Below are 16,579 nucleotides of genomic sequence, written 5' to 3'. Positions count from 1 at the left end.
AGTTACTAGACTCATTTGCCTCGAATCGTGCTAACCTGCCAGTCTTGAATTTAGCCAAGGGCGAAATAGCAGTTTGCTTCCTACATACCGCGTGAGCCTCTCCTATTGAGCAAATGATGCATACTTGACCGGTTAACAGCAAGCACCCATACCTTGAACCTCCAACCCGTGGCATCTCGAGGCAAAACGCGAACACTCATCTTCCCAAAATCCCCCTCCCCCCGCCCACAACAATCCTTCATCTACATCTACCCGTCTCCCCGCTAGCTACCCAGGAGCCCTTACTCAATAAGGACCATCCGAATCCCTCGAAGTCTTCCGACTGGTACTCCGGTACGTAGCAAAGTTCGCGCCTAGGGGCCGAGCGGAAGGCACCCCGACCCCGACCCCAACCCTCGCCGGCCCGCACGTGCTCGTCACGGCGGGCGCTTGCGGCGGCGCCCGCGCCGGGATGGACGGCTGCTCACCCGCGGCGCTCCACGCGCAGCCTAACCTCGACTCCTGCTCCTCGGCCGCGCAGCCGGCGCACCCTGCGCCGAGCAGGCCGAAGCCTGAGACGGGCATTGGATCCGGTATGCTGCTGGCGTTGTTGGTGTACGCGTTAGTTTTGGCGTAGATGTTGTTGATGTGGGCATTGGTGTTAGGGTTGGTGTGGAAGGTGCTGCAGTCGGGCAGCGGCACGTCTTCCATCGTCGTAGGTACGCCCGGGAGCCCCGTCGAGGGCACGCGCGCGGACCAGGTCGGCACGGCGGGGTTCTCGTACCAGTTGAACGGCGGCCAGGGCCAGGGCCCGGGTTTGGGGTCATTGTTTACACTTCCTACACCTCCTTCCCATACGTTCACCCCGTTCTGCTGCCGCAGATGTTCCAAATACTGCTCCGCCTCCAGCCCTTGCGCCTGCGTCCCGAAACTAGGCTTACGCTGCCCAGTATAAGGTTGAGCGTAAGGCTGTGCAAAGGGATAAGAAGCGGCAGCGGAAGCGGGAGTAGGACTAGGAGGCCGCACGAACAAAACCCGAATAACAGGCTCAGGCTGCCAGTCCATCTCATCCGCGCTCTCGAAGCCGACGCCCGCGTCGTCGGCCCACTCGCGGAAGCGCTCGCCGCACGCGCGGATAGCCCGCGCCGCCCAGTTACGGAAGCGCAGGTTCGCGCGCCGCACCGCACTGCATTCTGTGCAGAACCGTTTGTTCGTTCCACCGCTTCCACCTCCGCCGTTGAAATGGGTGTTGGAGTTGGAGTTGGCGTGATGAGTTAGCGAGAATGGCGGCGAGGAGGCTGAGAAGGGCGATGTGGTGAAAGGGAGCGGCGGCGGCGGCGTGCCGAGGTGCATATCGATGTCGGAGCATAAGTCGGAGGGCGTATTGGGGGTGTTGCTGTGGTTGTTATTGCGGTGCTTGCGTTTATTCGGATTCGAGTTGGAAGCGTTGTTGTTGTGATGCCTTTGCCCTTGACCGCCACGGGGGCCAGGGGCGTGGTTGTTGCCATTGTGGTATGGCTGTGCTCCTCGACCGCGAGCTGGGAAAGATTTGTTATTGCCTCCTCTCCTGTTAGCCGGGTTACGGTTTTTCGTCAGGGGCGGGTCGACCTGCATGAGGTGGTCGCCATCGAAACCTACAGTTCGCGGTCCCCTTCGATTATTGGCATGAGCGTTCGGGCGCCGAGTTCTGTTCCTCTTCCTCGACATTACGTGCAATGATTCTTCTACCAGGGCCGCAAACTCTCCGCACAGCTTAACTACTAGTTTGAGCTTTACTAATGTCTAAACTCCTAGGTGTCACCAAGGAAGCACTGGGACAGATATATCGATACCTTAGGGCTTCAGTCGACCGAAGGAAGCCTGGAACCTGTTGAAGGAAGACTCCTCCATCTTAAACCTTCGCTAACTCTGGCAACTGAAAGGGGTTGCCATGAATACTTTGGCGTTATGAGACTTCTCCGGACGTTCTAGAAAACAAAGGAAGAACTCCTCGTAGATAAAGTGACGAGCTTTCCCGTGGGCTACGGAGACTACCCATCGGAGTCTGATCTCGTGGCGATGGCGGGATCTAGAAGGTTTCTATGGCGAGGATATTTGGGTCGTCTTATTGAAGGTTTTCTACAAAGAAACCCTAGGCAGTCGGGGAGAACTCGTCGGCAATCATGCAACTGTTCTCAGAGTCTACGAAGGAGACAATGATCGATGTGAAGGACGGAAGAATCTTAGTTGAACACGCGAATAGCAGCTGACACAAGTGTCAGGTTCTAAAAGCCGTGGGTCTTTGTGAACTTCCGCGATGATCTCTCGTGAGACCCAGTTTCAACCTTGATAAATATAAAGTCGGTGAAAGAATTGGAGTATCTTCCTAGCTCCGGAAGGAAACATTGAGATAGTCGGTATATTCTGTTTAGTTAGGGTTGGAACGATTGCTTTGATATAACACGTCGATTGCCTACTTCAAGGAGCATGAATGGATTTGATATTCGTGATTTACCTATTCACTTCTTCGATTTCATCTTCCTACCTAGCTAAAGTACGAAAAAAAATTTACTCGAAACAGTTTGCCTATGTAGATGCCTAAATATGATGGCTCTTGACATGGTCATCTTGTAGTTATCAATCTTCATCACGCTATTGAGTGTTTGAAGGAAATCTCCGTAGGTATCTGCCCCTGTGAACATATTAGCTAAGACGAAAATACCATTTTGAGTAAGGCTTAACCATTCCATTGTCGTTGGTTGGCGTTACATTGGTCTAGACACGAAGGATTCATCTAACTGTCGTGGTATTCGAAGTGGATTCTAGAAGGGCATGAGGCTCTGGAAGATCCCGAAAATGTGATTAACTTGCTTCTCTCCACGACTTCGACGTAGGATATCGTTGCCGTTGCTTCCTTACCTTCCTATAAAACTTCAGTCGTTGGGACTTTGCGTAGGGGGTAGGGACTTTGGGATAAATTTGCGGTGCTCGATACGGCCCTTATACTGTTTTGGTATAGGGAGCAAAGACCTCCAGCCAGGTACGCTTTGACATTGGAGAAGTTGAAAGATACCTGCTCAGCAGGCAATTGGGTCGTCGAAAACATTCGATTACTTCCCCGGATCCCACGTCAGACTCTGACCCCAAAAGAGGGGCCATTAGAGCCATTGGAGCATTGGTTTCGGAACCAAACCAAAGCTACTGCGTAAGGTAGCAATGAACAATGATGCGCGTTATGCTCGGTAAGGGGTTAGCAGGAACTTTCTCTTCAGAAATGGTTCCTTAGATGATTTCCTGTACAGGGTTTCTGAGCATCGGAGTCCAGAAAATGAGGCAAGCATGATTTATTCCCCCGAATGTTGCTTTTCTTCTGGAGATCTTGGAAGATCTCGGAACGGTGAAGCGGTGTTGGATCAGGGAAATCCGTAGACCAAACGCAACCCCAATCCTGTCAATACCTACCTAGGTATGTACACCTAGGTAACCAACATCAGTCGATAAATCTACCTACATTCAAATATCTGGTTTTGCAATTTAAAAAATTTGAGCGCTAATCCAGCAGCGTTGCGATGGCATGGTGCATGAGACAGGAGAAATTGTTCCACGACAGTTCGGTAATGCATTGTAAGGGTAATTGCCGGCCATTTGCTGATGCTCCGGTTGGCTGCGCCCGTTGGAAACAGTTGCTCGCAGGAGATTAGGTGGGTGTCATTATTATGGAATGACCTCGGAATGGTTGATTGAGCTTGAGCATAATGGCCATTATCAAAACTCAAGTAGCCAGCCAAGACTTATCTGTCCGATAAACACCCGTGACCGGTGACCGACGATTAGTTAGGGCATCGATTTCAGCGCCTATCGAGACACAGCCAGCCAGACGAAGCTCGGTGGCTCGCAGAGAAAAGACGGAGAAGCCATCGTTAGAAAGACGGTAGCTCCGGGAGGTATGTAAGCTGACGGGCTTGAAGCAGACAATTAGATAGCTGCGAAGCGGTGTAACGTCTCCCTCCTTTCAATGATGGAGTGCTGAGTAAGTTGAGCCGTGGAGGGAAGTGAATTTGGTAGATCATTTAATAAGCTTGATCTGATCTGATCTGAAATACTCTAAATTGGTGAGTTGTGGTGTGAAGACTATATAACTTCGAAGCTTAACGTGACGGAGGAAGCTGAATGAGTTTGGTTTGTTGTGTTTGCGTGACCGTGGGATAGGACGGAGATAAGAGGCAAGAGGTACAAGGTACCTACTAACGGTATGTATGTAAGTGGCAGCGCAGGGTATAGGAAGACGTGCGAACGCCACATGGAGAAGTCGGGATTTCGACAACGTGGTTGACGGGATTGGCACAGATCTTTAATGCTGATGAAGCTTCACGACATTTTAGTGTCAAAAAGTAAAAGAATATTCCCTTTCTCAGATGCACGTGCCGCATTACTTAATAATTATGTATTTTGGGAACAGACCTCAGAAGGAAGTTATAAGGGAGTTAGGAGGAAGGATCGATGAAATGAATCCACATGCATCTAATGGATCATATTGACATTTGCAGCTTACATCAATATGCTTAGCGTATTAGCGTCGCTAACTAAAGCCTTTTCTTACCACATTCTTAGCTTTTTCATCTCACCTTATTACATATTCGCGTCAGCACTCTTCATTACTCCACAACATTTATCTCACCATACCACTCATCACCCTCTCACTACTCCAATGGAGGGCTTTACAATCTGTTACCACTGCGGCTTCTCTGCATTGTCACAGCGATCGCGACATAACTGTCTAAATGAGAAAGGGTTCGTGACGGAAAGAATGTTTGAAACGCATTTGCCCGTTCAGTGTTTCGCCAGTCATATGTCTTGATTGGGTTACACGTCCAAGGATAACCTACCATCAGCTGCCAATAGCAGACCGACCTATTCAGCAATTGTTCAAATTTCTGCATCGGTGCAGCCATATAGCGATGTGGCTTGCCTGGCTACGCCTACCACCGCCGGATCATTACCTATTCAGCCATCATACCTAGCAACATGGAACTTAGTAGTATTGTTATTGTAATCTGACTCTAGTGAGCCGTGGTCGATGACGGATGACGAGAGGCAATTATCAACAATAGCTTCATCGATTCCTTTACTACGTACCTCCGTCACTTGACGTATTTACCATGTCTGCCAAGCTGGGGTAACACTCTTTGGAGGTGGTCTCAAGAGGCTAAAGAGACTAAGGGCTTTGATGCGTTTCGGCCATTATCCCACATGCTCTGGGGTTAGGTACTTACCCCGACGCTGGAGCCAAGTTCGGGTCAAGCTCAAACTAATGACTTTAAGCCTATGCCCACATCCATGGATACTGTGTGGTACAGGGTCCACAGGTCTGGTCGTCCCAGGTCGACAGATCAACAGTGAGCAGAGAGTCTAGATGGGCAAGATGGCATGTCGTCTCTCGATGACCCTACACGATACTTAGGTACAGGCCAAAGCATACGCCCCCTGGCTTCTTACATGACATGCTTGCACATATGGATGTTTCTCTAGCGGCCTCCCATCCCTGTTCATCATGTCCGTGCTGGCACAAAACTATTCTCACTCCGCATATTGGTATTTGATTGGCCTCCATACTCCAGTCACCCTTTCACAGACTGGTACCTTTTCCATTCTAGTCAGCTCGAGTCGAGCGCCAGGACCCTGACATGGGTGAACATGCAGGGCTCCTCTACTCGTTGACATCCTGACTAGTAGCTAGGAACTGCATATCTAGTATCCTCCCCCCGGGAAACAAAGCGCATTACGAGCCCGTATGTGTGAGTAAATGATTCATTTATAAGATTCAACTTCTCCTAGGACTTGGCCGTTGATGTCGCGCAGCACAAGTGGACCCTTGAAAGCTTGGTAGTGGCCGATGAATTATTCGACGAGCTGGCTCACTTATCTTCTTCGATATTCAGGGACTTTGTGTTTTGCGGCAATACCGTCTACGTGGATGATGTCAACTATCTCGATTAACGAATGACTCGAACACCGTTCGGGCTAACCATCCGCTTTTCGTCACTCGACTGACTATTATTCGATAACATTACCAAAACCTACATATGCGGACCCATCCGAGTGGTTTTGATCGAGAGCTAAAATTAAGCTACGGTACCTGTCGACTAGCCAATTCATTCATTATCCTGATAATATACCCTACCTCCTTTCGATTTTGAAGTACCGAACTCCTTAGGTATTGTGAGAGATGGCGGGCAGCGATCTGTCAGATGAAGTGCTCAACGCCATCAGCGTCATTGAGCGAGTTGGCTCCGTGTTCTCGATGTTGGGATGCCTTTTCGTCATCCTCACTTTTACTTTTTCGAAGGCATTTCACAAGCCGATCAACCGACTAGTCTTCTACGCCTCCTTCGGTAACCTGATGACAAACGTGGGGTCGCTGTTATCGAGGAGATATGTGTTAGAAGTCGACTCATTTGGATGTCAATTTCAGGCATTCCTCATTCAGATGTAAGCACCACCTCTTGTGTCAAAACGTCGTCTCTTTTACTCACCCAATGAAGGTTCCTACCTGCAGATGCTCTATGGACTCTGGCAATGGCGTTCAATGTATACCTGACTTTCTACCACAAGTTTGACGCCGCCAGGCTCCGGAAGATGGAAATTTACTATCTCTTGCTATGTTATGGTATTCCATTCATACCCGCGCTCGCTTATGTCTTCGTGAAGAGTGAAAGGTCTGGGAGGATGTATGGTAACGCTACTTTATGGTGCTGGGTCAGCTCTGACTACGACATCTTTCGAATTGCTACTTTCTACGGGCCGGTTTGGTAAGAGCACAGGACCGAGGCCTCTTGAGTCGTATGATGCTAACCTAACGTAGGGTCGTTATCTTACTCACTATGTTCATCTATATCAGAACAGGCGGAGAGATATACAGGAAGCGGAAACAACTACGTCAATTCGGAGCCAGCAGTAGTGCTCACGACCCTGAGGCGATAACCATGGACGACCCTTACTCAGTCAAGACGACCGAGGTGACCGTCACCAGCGAATCCGCCCAAGACAGCACAAATGGGATCGACCTTGCTCCGCTCGGTCGGTTCACTGAGAGACCCAGGCCAGCGTACTCAGTAATGATCTCGTCTGATAACAAAAAGGGCAACCAGTCACAGCAAGGGGGCGGCGGTACACGCCCTGCCACGAGTAACATACCACCGACTCCATCAACTGCTCGGGCACAGGCAAAGTCTCAAAAGCGAAGGGCAAATTTCGAGGCCAATAACGCCGCGTGGTCCTATAGCAAGTGTGCCCTCCTTTTTTTCACGGCGCTCCTTGTCACCTGGATTCCGTCTTCGGCCAATCGGGTGTACAGTCTTGTCAACACGAATAAAACAGAAGCGTCCCTAGAGATCATGAGTGCGATCGTGTTACCGCTCCAGGGCTTCTGGAATATGTTTATCTACGTAGCGACCAGTTGGGAGGCGGTGAAGATTACGTTCGCCGATGTTATGAATCGGATCAACGGTCAACGTCCCGAGCCGAATCGTTACCCGAGCGAGTTCCACGATAAGCATAATTTCGCCTTCAGGCTTCCGAGTCGGAGTCCACGACGAGACCTCGAAAGCGAAAGCATGACCGAGCTAGCCAACAGTGGCAGGACGTCTAATTCGGCCCATGATTCCAAGGGATAGACGCTATGAGCGCATTACAGGTTGTATTACGAAGTGTATTCTTGTTTATTCTACTTCTTGGGCATATTTGAAAGGCAGCTTTCGGTTGTATTAAAATCTTACTAGCCATATACCCAGTCATCACCGAATTGGATTGGTCGGTTGGTGTACCGAATGATATATTTATTGAAGAATATCTATCTCGTGCATCTCAATGATTCGATGTCCTCGTGTTTCGTTGTTTGTCTGCTTGGCCAAACAGGCCAAGATACTATACAGTTATTGCAAAGCGAAGGGATTGCTCAGATTAGTCGGCCCTACCCTGCCCCTCGACACCGCTAACTATCCGAAACGCGGAGAGGCCAATCTAACATTTCCCATTTGAGAACCGAGTCACATACATATAATACGTACATGTGAAATCCCGCTAGTCTGGTAGCCATTCGGATATCATTACCGTTCCAACGCTTTTGCAGCCGAGGCGGGCCGTAATGATTCGGGAGGAAAATGAGAATTCGGGCTTTGCATCCGCCATATTGCCCAACTCCTTACTTGATGCAAGTACATAGGAGCAGAAGGTGCAGTAAAAAGGGGAAGTTCGCTAAGGCGAAAGACAATCTGGGGTCAACCATAGCGCTGTGATCTGGAGTGCATTTTTACTATCCTCAGTTTGCCTAGCGCATTATTCATTACGTATGCCATACTTATGTTTCTTTGGGGGAAGTTGAGATTTGGGGTAGCTTGCTTCCCCTAGGTCTTACATAGTACGTATTTCGCTATTATGCATCCGGTAAGGCTAAGGAAAAATTTATTGCGCTCGAAGTTCGGTTAGGTCGGGCACGAAGTTGAATGAGGCTGGTCTTTTACGTTGCAGTAGGATGCGGATCACCACGCGAGTTTTCTTTCCAGCATTCATGATGTTTTGGTTGACAGTTCCAGGGAAGCATGTTGACCCTGAGAAATGGCAATATGGGAAGCTATGATATAGTAGAGAGAGGTGGGCCAAGGTTGGACTTTACCACAGTAGCGTTCATAAGGCTGATCCATTATAGCGTCCAAGTGTTAACTCGTTTTGTGGCGTATCTAGGTACAATACGGGGTTAAGATGAGGTAGATTAGCAGCATCCAACTATTGACGTTTGGTATTATTTAAATTGCTGCCGTCTTTCCACTACACCAAGTCACTACACCAAGTTAAGTCTAATGCCGCTGCTCGCAAGCTTACCTAGTTTCTGGTATAAAACTAGCGGGATATAAAGTCCCTTAGAGAACGCGTCTAGGGAGTTTCGAATCCAACGGTAGTTACATCCGCCGCCCTCCATTACGAGGACGACATTCAATACTACCTGCGTTTATGTATGGGCTCGTAGAATTCTGTTAGGTCTGGACCTACCTCTTTCTAGTTTCATGGTCCTGGGGGTGGCAACCAATCATACGCCGTGGATTTGGGTTATCTGGCTTGAATAGGTAAGCGTCTTTTTGCCGGGGGACTAAGTACCGGGGAAGAGGGCAAGTAGCCCCTAACCTTGAAGCGTTCGAATGTCATTGGAGAACAGCCTTGCTTCGTTCCTGATCTAAGACCACTAATGACACTAATGACGGGAAGTGGCTGAGCTGTTAGGGGTTTACATAGATCTGTGTGGTTTCGTTCGTAAAAATCTTCAATCACGTCAGATATACATATAGGTCTATGCTCGTCAGCAAAAATGGCGAAATTAGTACATAATTATCACATAATAAGACAGGTCCAAAAAAGGGGAGAAGGTCTTCCGAAAAAAGCAATAGGAAAATTACCCCGTGGCGTTGGGAGGAGAAATAATGGCTTGCGCCGCCGCGTTGCAGCTCTTGGGACCATGGCCTCGGGTCTCACGAAGAAAATTACTGCACTGCTGCAAAATCCCTGCCCGTTTTTATTTCCCCCGTATGGAGGAATGATCGGAGGGGTTGCTCGGTCCCCCATCTCGCAAGCCCTCGACCTTGGCACGTCCGCATAAGGAGAAACCGGGGAACGAATGGCAAAGCTTGCCGAACCAAGATACTTTTTATTCGCCGCTTTGTACGTAGTGTACAGTAGGAACCTGAATTGCGAAGGCACGGTGATGGTTTATCTGCCTGTCTGCATGCCCTACTTGCCTGCTTGCCTGCGCGTCGGCATGTCTGCTTGATTTTGCTTCGCATGTGCCGGTAATTATCAACAAGGGCCCCCCCCCGAAGTCGATCACCAAGGACCCGTGGGATCATATCGTGGATCGTCGTCGCGTTCTAGCCTTATTCTGATTAATAATGCGTTGATATCCAAGCTGCCAAGGTAAAGAGAGCAGCAGAACAACTACCTACCTACCTACACTACTAAGAGAGTTAAGACTTTTCCAAGATTAAAAGAAGCTTTTCCGAGACAACGGCAGCCAACGTTCGGCAACGGCTTCGAGAACGTTGGTGCGCCATTCCAGCATTCCCCGTCTCCTCCTGCGGCGCAGCTAGCGCGGCCAACGGTAATTGAAATTGTGCAATAACGGCAAGGAGAGACATGACAACCACCAAAAGGAAAAAATAAAAGCTTATGTAGGTACCTACCTCCAACTGCTCCAAGTTCCCCTGAACTTCCGAATGACGACTATCAATCGCCTTATAAGGCTATGACTCCGGGGGGTGCGCGCGCCCAAAGCTTTTTTTCTCGCGCCATGGCGTTTGTCTGTGCGGTAACGAGACTGGATACTGTCTCTGAAGATCCCCGTGTCTCGCTTCTCGCCTCTAGTCAGTCTTTATGTAAGATGATAGGTCGGATATGCGGTCGATATTTCGATTTGTTGTACATGCCTACCTATGTACATATGTACATACATGGCATGTTGTGCACCCATTACGGCATGTGAAAGCGTTGGGGAAAAAAAAGCAAACAACGCAAGCGCAACGCTTTTCCGTCGGAAGCTAATACGCGGGCCGGGCTCTAAAAAGGCAGACGGAAATTTGTTTGAACTAACGAAGCCCGACGACTCCTCGCTCGGTACTATGATTTGGGTAATTGGAGGCGGTCGCGGCAAACGCCGCAACGGCCACCTACTCAGGGGCTTGGTAAAGAATTAAGCATCAGAGCCCGAATTACTAATTGCTTGGTCCGTGGCTTCATCAGGATAGGCAGCTAATCGTATCAGTTAAGCTTTATACCTAACCAGCATAGATCTTTTTCCGGGGACGTAGCATTGGCTAAGATCGTTAGACGCAATAGCTCCTCGCGATGGCGGAGGACAAAATGAGCCGATCTGCGTCGAACCGCAGTCGTAAGCCTCCATTAAAGATCCGCCGTGCATTGTCCCTAGGACCTCGATATGCAGGTACACATGAAAAAACGCGTACGACGGTCCCTACATATATATGACGATCAGCCAAACTTCTCATATAGCCCCGGAGACGACTGCAGTCTAGAGAAGCCTGTTACAACCGTACTGACGGGATAGCCTCATAGTATCGGCCTTGCAACTCAGGAAAGTCTCGACCATCGGATCTCGAGATCTCAGTCGAGCCCCCAGTCCCCAAACCTCGGTGGCTGGCTCGTAGTTCGGTGGGCGAGTGCATATCCTTCAAACGTAGGGGCGGCGACTAGGATGCACATACCCATGTTTGCTATCTTTCACATAATATCGTTGTATTTACCCCCTACTTCCACGATACGAGGTCATGACGGCAGTTACTAGATAAGCTATTGGAATAAGCTAGATATACGTACGACGCCGACGCCTAGTCCCAATAAAAGGGTCTGGTCATGCAACCCACTACCAGAATTGGCATAAAATATAGGTATGGTTGGTTATTTGCTGCATGAATATGAACCGCTTTTCTCGCTCACATGTCTGCTGAAATCGAAATGGCATAGCTAGAATAATTATTAAATGGTTGTCAAGTCGATGTAGGTAGGACTTGTATTCGGGTATCTTCCAACGAGCTAATAGGCTTCAACAAGAGCAAGAGAGGGAGCAGTCCGAGTCGTGCCAGGGAGTGTAGCGATTTTGCCTAAGAAATACTCTAAAACGTCCGGTGAATTCGGCGGGGTATAGAACGAAACATCGTTAGCGAATATAATGATTTGTTCCAGAACTCCTGTGGCATGAGCTGATGCAAGTTGACGCTTTTTTCGTCTTATAAATGAACCATTCCTCCCAAACGAAAATGCTTCAGACTCCTTACTCCGCATCGACTCGAAATCTTCGTCAAGAAAGCACCAGACAGTTTAGGATGCCTGCCTCTTGTTTTTGACTGCGACGATGTGTGAATACTGCCAGTAAGTCCCCCTTTCAATGCATTCCTGAACTATGTCCTCCTCTTCCCACCACCACCGATCTGCGTGAACAAATTTCCCCCAGATCTCTTGCCACAGCATTCTCGCAATGAGGCATCGAAGTTCGCTCTCTACAGCTGTTGTCTTCTTCGTGTCTTCTATCGAAGAAGCACACTCATGTACAGCCCGCACGGACACCGTCGTGATAGTGCTCCCGAACCCGCGGAGTTTTGCGACTGCCAACCAGGCCGGAAATGTGCCGCTTGGGTACGTCGTGCGACATCGCTTTTCTAGCTGTATCAAGAGTTTCTCAAATAACCATTGTCGTAATTTTGGTCCCATCGAAGATGAGACCGGTTGAGGATCAATTAGTGTTAAGTGCAGGGCACCGCCGGTTGCTAGACAGCGGTAAATATGGCGAAGCATCGGTGGGATCTCGCTGGAAGGAAATAATGCCGGCATATGCAAACATGTTACGGTCGAGTACAGTTGCGGCGCAAGCGGTCGAGACCCTGAGCATGCCGAGATTGCTGGCACAAGTATTGGTTGGACGTTGGGAAATAGGTTCGGAGATATTGGCTTTGGCGAAAGGTGAGAGATCGAAGCTTGTGGGTGTAGAGCTGCGAGGAACGACGTAGATGCTAGTTTACATTGCCAATTAGCTCAAATATTCTATAGTCGATATTCATAGAGGGACAGACCCTGAGTTTCGTATAGCGCGAGGATTCTAGGATATCTGGAAGATTTTGACGAATCCGGGCTCACTGGGCGACTATCTGCGGGCTCCGAAAAGGGGATATAGCCTTCCTTTTGTAGGGCAGAAAACATCCATCTCTTCTTGGACATCTCAAGCTCTTTGTAAACTGTTGCGTCTGACGAATGGCCCATACTTGACTTGATGTTGGCGAGCATAAGCTCTGGACTAGCCGCAGCCATCATTCGGACTTCGCGCTGTAATGCTGCAAGACTGGGAGACATGCATTGGTCTGAATCGTCGCCCACCGGTGAGGATTGCAACCTTTCTTCATCTGACATGGTCGCATTTTCCTTAGTCGGGGAACAGTCCCATTCGTGAGGAGGCTTCCAGGCGTCCGGGTTGACTAATCTATCATTGCTGTTCCAGCCTGGAGTATAGATAGCGGCGTTATTCCGAAGCTCAACGGGGGGTGGAGTTCGAGGTGATTGAGAGGAAGACGCTGTCGAACCAGGGTCATCAAATGCCAAGGGATTTCTAGAAAAAGCATTAGGATGAGTTATAACCGCTTTTCACGAAGTTCAAAGTCTTACACTCTTTCTGGTAGGCGTGGCATATGGTCCATTAAAGGGGGCGTTGAGGCTTTGGACCGATCAGCGGAGATGTGTACTTCGGAAACTAATTGGTCAAGGTCTGTTTCCGGATCACGAGGTGAGAAGGTGACTTCGGTAGTTCTAGTGACAAAGGACGACGGTCCTAGAGTTTGAATTAGATATTCTGGTTTTAGAGTGGTCTCCGTAACGTCTATAGGGGCATCGGCCCCAGTGCTGTTACTAGCAGCCGATCGATGTGTCCATTTTGACGATGTGGAATCTGGTATCGTCAAGAATTAGCATATATTGTTTATAACCAGGATAATTTCGTACCTGGAGATGATATGCTTGAGGTATCAGCCACTTCTGGGAACTGGACAGGATGGTGACCCTTCTCGCCGGTCTTTACTGTAGCTTGTGACCCGTCGTGGTGGTGTAATAGAGACCTAGCACAGTATGCCGACGTTCGATTGACCTTGTTGGTGTTAGAGGCCAGACGCGCAGGGGACGTAGTTGTATCCTTTGCTTTAGACGGTGTCGGGGTTTTCCTTCGGCTCCTAACTGTAAAGATCCCAAAACCACGATCACTAGAATTTGAACCCTCCGTTGAAATAGATCGGCGACTGTTCTCTGTCTTCTGCTTCTTATCCCTCTCCTTTAGCCTCGCTTCTTGCTCTTTTCTTATGATTCGCTCGCCCATAAGTTCCCGATTGGGGTCGGTCCAAAGGACGTCGAACATATTGCCTCCCGTTGGTTGATTGACCGTTCCGATTTCTTGCTTCTGAAATATTCCGCACTTGATCCAGCCGTATGAGGCTGGATTCGATAGATAGAGTCTTGCGAAAGAACGATATAGCTAAGATGTAGATTGAATAGAGTCGAATCTGTGGAAAAGCCAACTCTTCAAATTACTAACTATGCCATATCATAAACTAAGATTATAGGCGAATCAGGGGTTTTGTTCTATTGAATGTTGGGATTACAGCAAAACGGCTGGCTGTTGTCAAAGGAGGTACTGTTCGATAAATCTGTATTTCGTCACTCACTCAATTCACACGCACCCGGCGCTTGAATCGAGGGGGTTACTGCGACGAGAAGGCCGGAGATAGGAATCGAATAGCAGTAAGGATGCAGAAGGCAGTAGACGGGTTTGTGAATAAGGTGGACAAGTTGTAAGTTGGTGATAGGGGGAGGGGTGAGAATTTGAGTTGATGATAACAGCCGCCCAAACGATACGAGGCAGCTTGTAAACTTAGTTTGAGTGGTGAGACAGATTCAATGCTACCCGAGTTCGAAATCTCGGCCTGTTTTGAGTTTCTTACCTAATGTACCTTTACATTATTCTTTGTACTTTCCCCCTTTTCCGAAAGATCATTGACGAACTACGGGAACGTGCGCTAATGAGATCGAGGGACGCACCTTCCCGTCGACTCTCAATTCTTATCACTCCTTCACGCGAACTTGGAAATGATCTATTTCAAGATACCTTCCACTCTTTACTTAGGTGGATACATTAAACAATATGCATATGTTTGCCTGGTGGTAAGTGACTTCACGTCGTCCTTGATCAACAGTGTACTCATCTCTTCTCCGTGGGCATTATAGTGTTTCTAGGATACAGAGGATCACGTTACACCTGTAGAGGACATGAATACCTCAAAGTTCACCCTTTGAAATACCAGTCCCTGCGATATGGTGATCTAATCGCGTCGTCGAAGACCAGCCAGCTCTAGATTCATCTAGTACACATGACTGTCGTTCATTCGAAAGGGCTTCAATAGTTTAGAAAACAAAGTGTTCCAACCAAGTCAGCTTGTGTAACTTCGACATGGGTTCATTGGCCGAGCTTTACCTAGTGATTTGATGGCGTTTCTATACTATAGGTATCTCTTTCATTCGGGCTGAATTGCTTTTACATAGGTAATCCATATTGGCTGATATCCTCGCATATAAACGCTATGGCATGCTGGTTTGGGAAAGCGGAGGTAAGGATGGCTGAGTCTAGAACCAGTGACGATAATTAGGTGTCCTCTGCTGACGTCTTTAGAAATCCTTCTAGCTTTTCATATGACTACTATTCGTTGGACAACAGAGAAAATCCAAGAATTACCAATGAGCACGCTGTGTCTAGATAAACGTGAGACATTCAAAAGTATCCGAGACCAATATCATATCATAATATCTCCCTCCTTCTCTTATCACTATTTCATGATAATCTTACATAGAAGCCTTAGATTCGTGGTAGGCTTCGCAATTATCCAGGTAGATTGTTTTTTTTCGTCAGCATTTCTGCTAGTTGTGTCTTCTGCAGTCCGCTTGACAGAGCACTAGACTGCTGTAGTAATAAACTAGGTAAGACGAATTTTCAAGAGTAGCTCTTAATTTTAATAGCTTATTATTCGTGAGGAGAATTACAAATCTGCACAACTATGCTACCCTTCCCCATCCCAACTAAGCCCCTATTTTGAAGGCTTCGAGCATCTTGATTGACCAGATCTTTAGATAAGTATTGTCTCTCAGCTACATGCAATAATTACTACCTAGATATTGAACTAGACGCACTAAGTACATGGTGACCTAGGTATCTATGGATATAGGACAGTCAACATTAGGCTAGACTTGCTCGTTGTTACATACTATCAGTCTCAACGATATTACGTCCCTTTCTTCTCCATATTACTTGTTTAGATGAGTCTCTTTCCATCTCTCCTTCTCTACCTACCTAGGGTCTGCGGGAGATGACTGAGAAAATTATATCTCTAGAACTTGTAGTAGGTAACGTCTTTTTACCGTTCTCGTACTCCCTTGAAGCGCAGCATTAGACCAAGATACGGCGTGCTAGCTGGTTAATTCCAAGTGAAATTAGAAGTATTCATTTACTTCCGGGAGATATGACCAAAACAGATGATTACGATTAAAGGGAAATTCCCGTGTTGATTCTTGTAGAAGAGATCTTATAATTTTCCCCACTTAACTAGTAGGTATCTAAGTGACCCAGCCTATGTATGAGGTATCAACGAATAGGAAAGCCCAATGTGACGACTTCCAAAAGTTAAAGATGCTTTACCCCCAGGTTGATATTGTGAAGTATGTTATGCCATTGAAGAACGTAGAAACCGGAGGCATATCTCGACACCATAACATCCCAGCATAGCTGGATCTAATTACAAGATGATGTCTTCCAGTTTACATCAATCTAAAGAAATACCATTCAGATCATTGAAACGGCTACACATATTCTTAAGGACTTTCCGATTTGTTCGTGGACCTTCGACGTAGAGGAACTATGCTGACTATTACATGCTGACTATCACTGCTTCTGTTGAATCGGTTAGCAATGAAGAATCTCCTACATGGGGGAGTACGACATGCAATCCCGGTTCATACAGGAGATATATGATGGAATGGA

General features: G+C 48.0%; 3 protein-coding genes across 3 annotated transcripts; 1 reads left to right on the top strand and 2 right to left on the bottom strand.

Moving 5' to 3' along the window:
* Window positions 1-102: 102 nt before the first annotated feature.
* On the bottom strand, window positions 103-2,284 carry F4807DRAFT_247746 (uncharacterized protein). The gene has a single exon (XM_047994359.1). It carries the CDS (start codon window positions 1,684-1,686, stop codon window positions 286-288), a length of 1,401 nt encoding a protein of 466 aa, XP_047850466.1. The 5' UTR covers window positions 1,687-2,284; the 3' UTR covers window positions 103-285.
* Window positions 2,285-5,529: 3,245 nt separating this feature from the next.
* F4807DRAFT_247659 (family A G protein-coupled receptor-like protein) lies at window positions 5,530-7,728 on the top strand. The gene is made up of 3 exons (XM_047994358.1): window positions 5,530-6,447; window positions 6,501-6,767; window positions 6,821-7,728. Exons 1-3 carry the CDS (start codon window positions 6,185-6,187, stop codon window positions 7,629-7,631), a joined length of 1,341 nt encoding a protein of 446 aa, XP_047850465.1. The 5' UTR covers window positions 5,530-6,184; the 3' UTR covers window positions 7,632-7,728.
* Window positions 7,729-11,835: 4,107 nt separating this feature from the next.
* On the bottom strand, window positions 11,836-13,909 carry F4807DRAFT_470539 (uncharacterized protein; the record flags this gene model as incomplete). Its single annotated transcript, XM_048002828.1, has 4 exons — window positions 11,836-12,524; window positions 12,585-13,114; window positions 13,171-13,450; window positions 13,504-13,909. 4 exons carry the CDS (start codon window positions 13,907-13,909, stop codon window positions 11,836-11,838), a joined length of 1,905 nt encoding a protein of 634 aa, XP_047850464.1.
* Window positions 13,910-16,579: the final 2,670 nt, after the last annotated feature.

The sequence above is a fragment of the Annulohypoxylon truncatum genome (genome assembly GCF_022578515.1).
Source record: "Annulohypoxylon truncatum strain CBS 140777 unplaced genomic scaffold F4807scaffold_38, whole genome shotgun sequence".
Lineage (NCBI taxonomy): Eukaryota > Fungi > Ascomycota > Sordariomycetes > Xylariales > Hypoxylaceae > Annulohypoxylon > Annulohypoxylon truncatum.
This window is presented reverse-complemented; position numbering and strand designations above follow the sequence as displayed.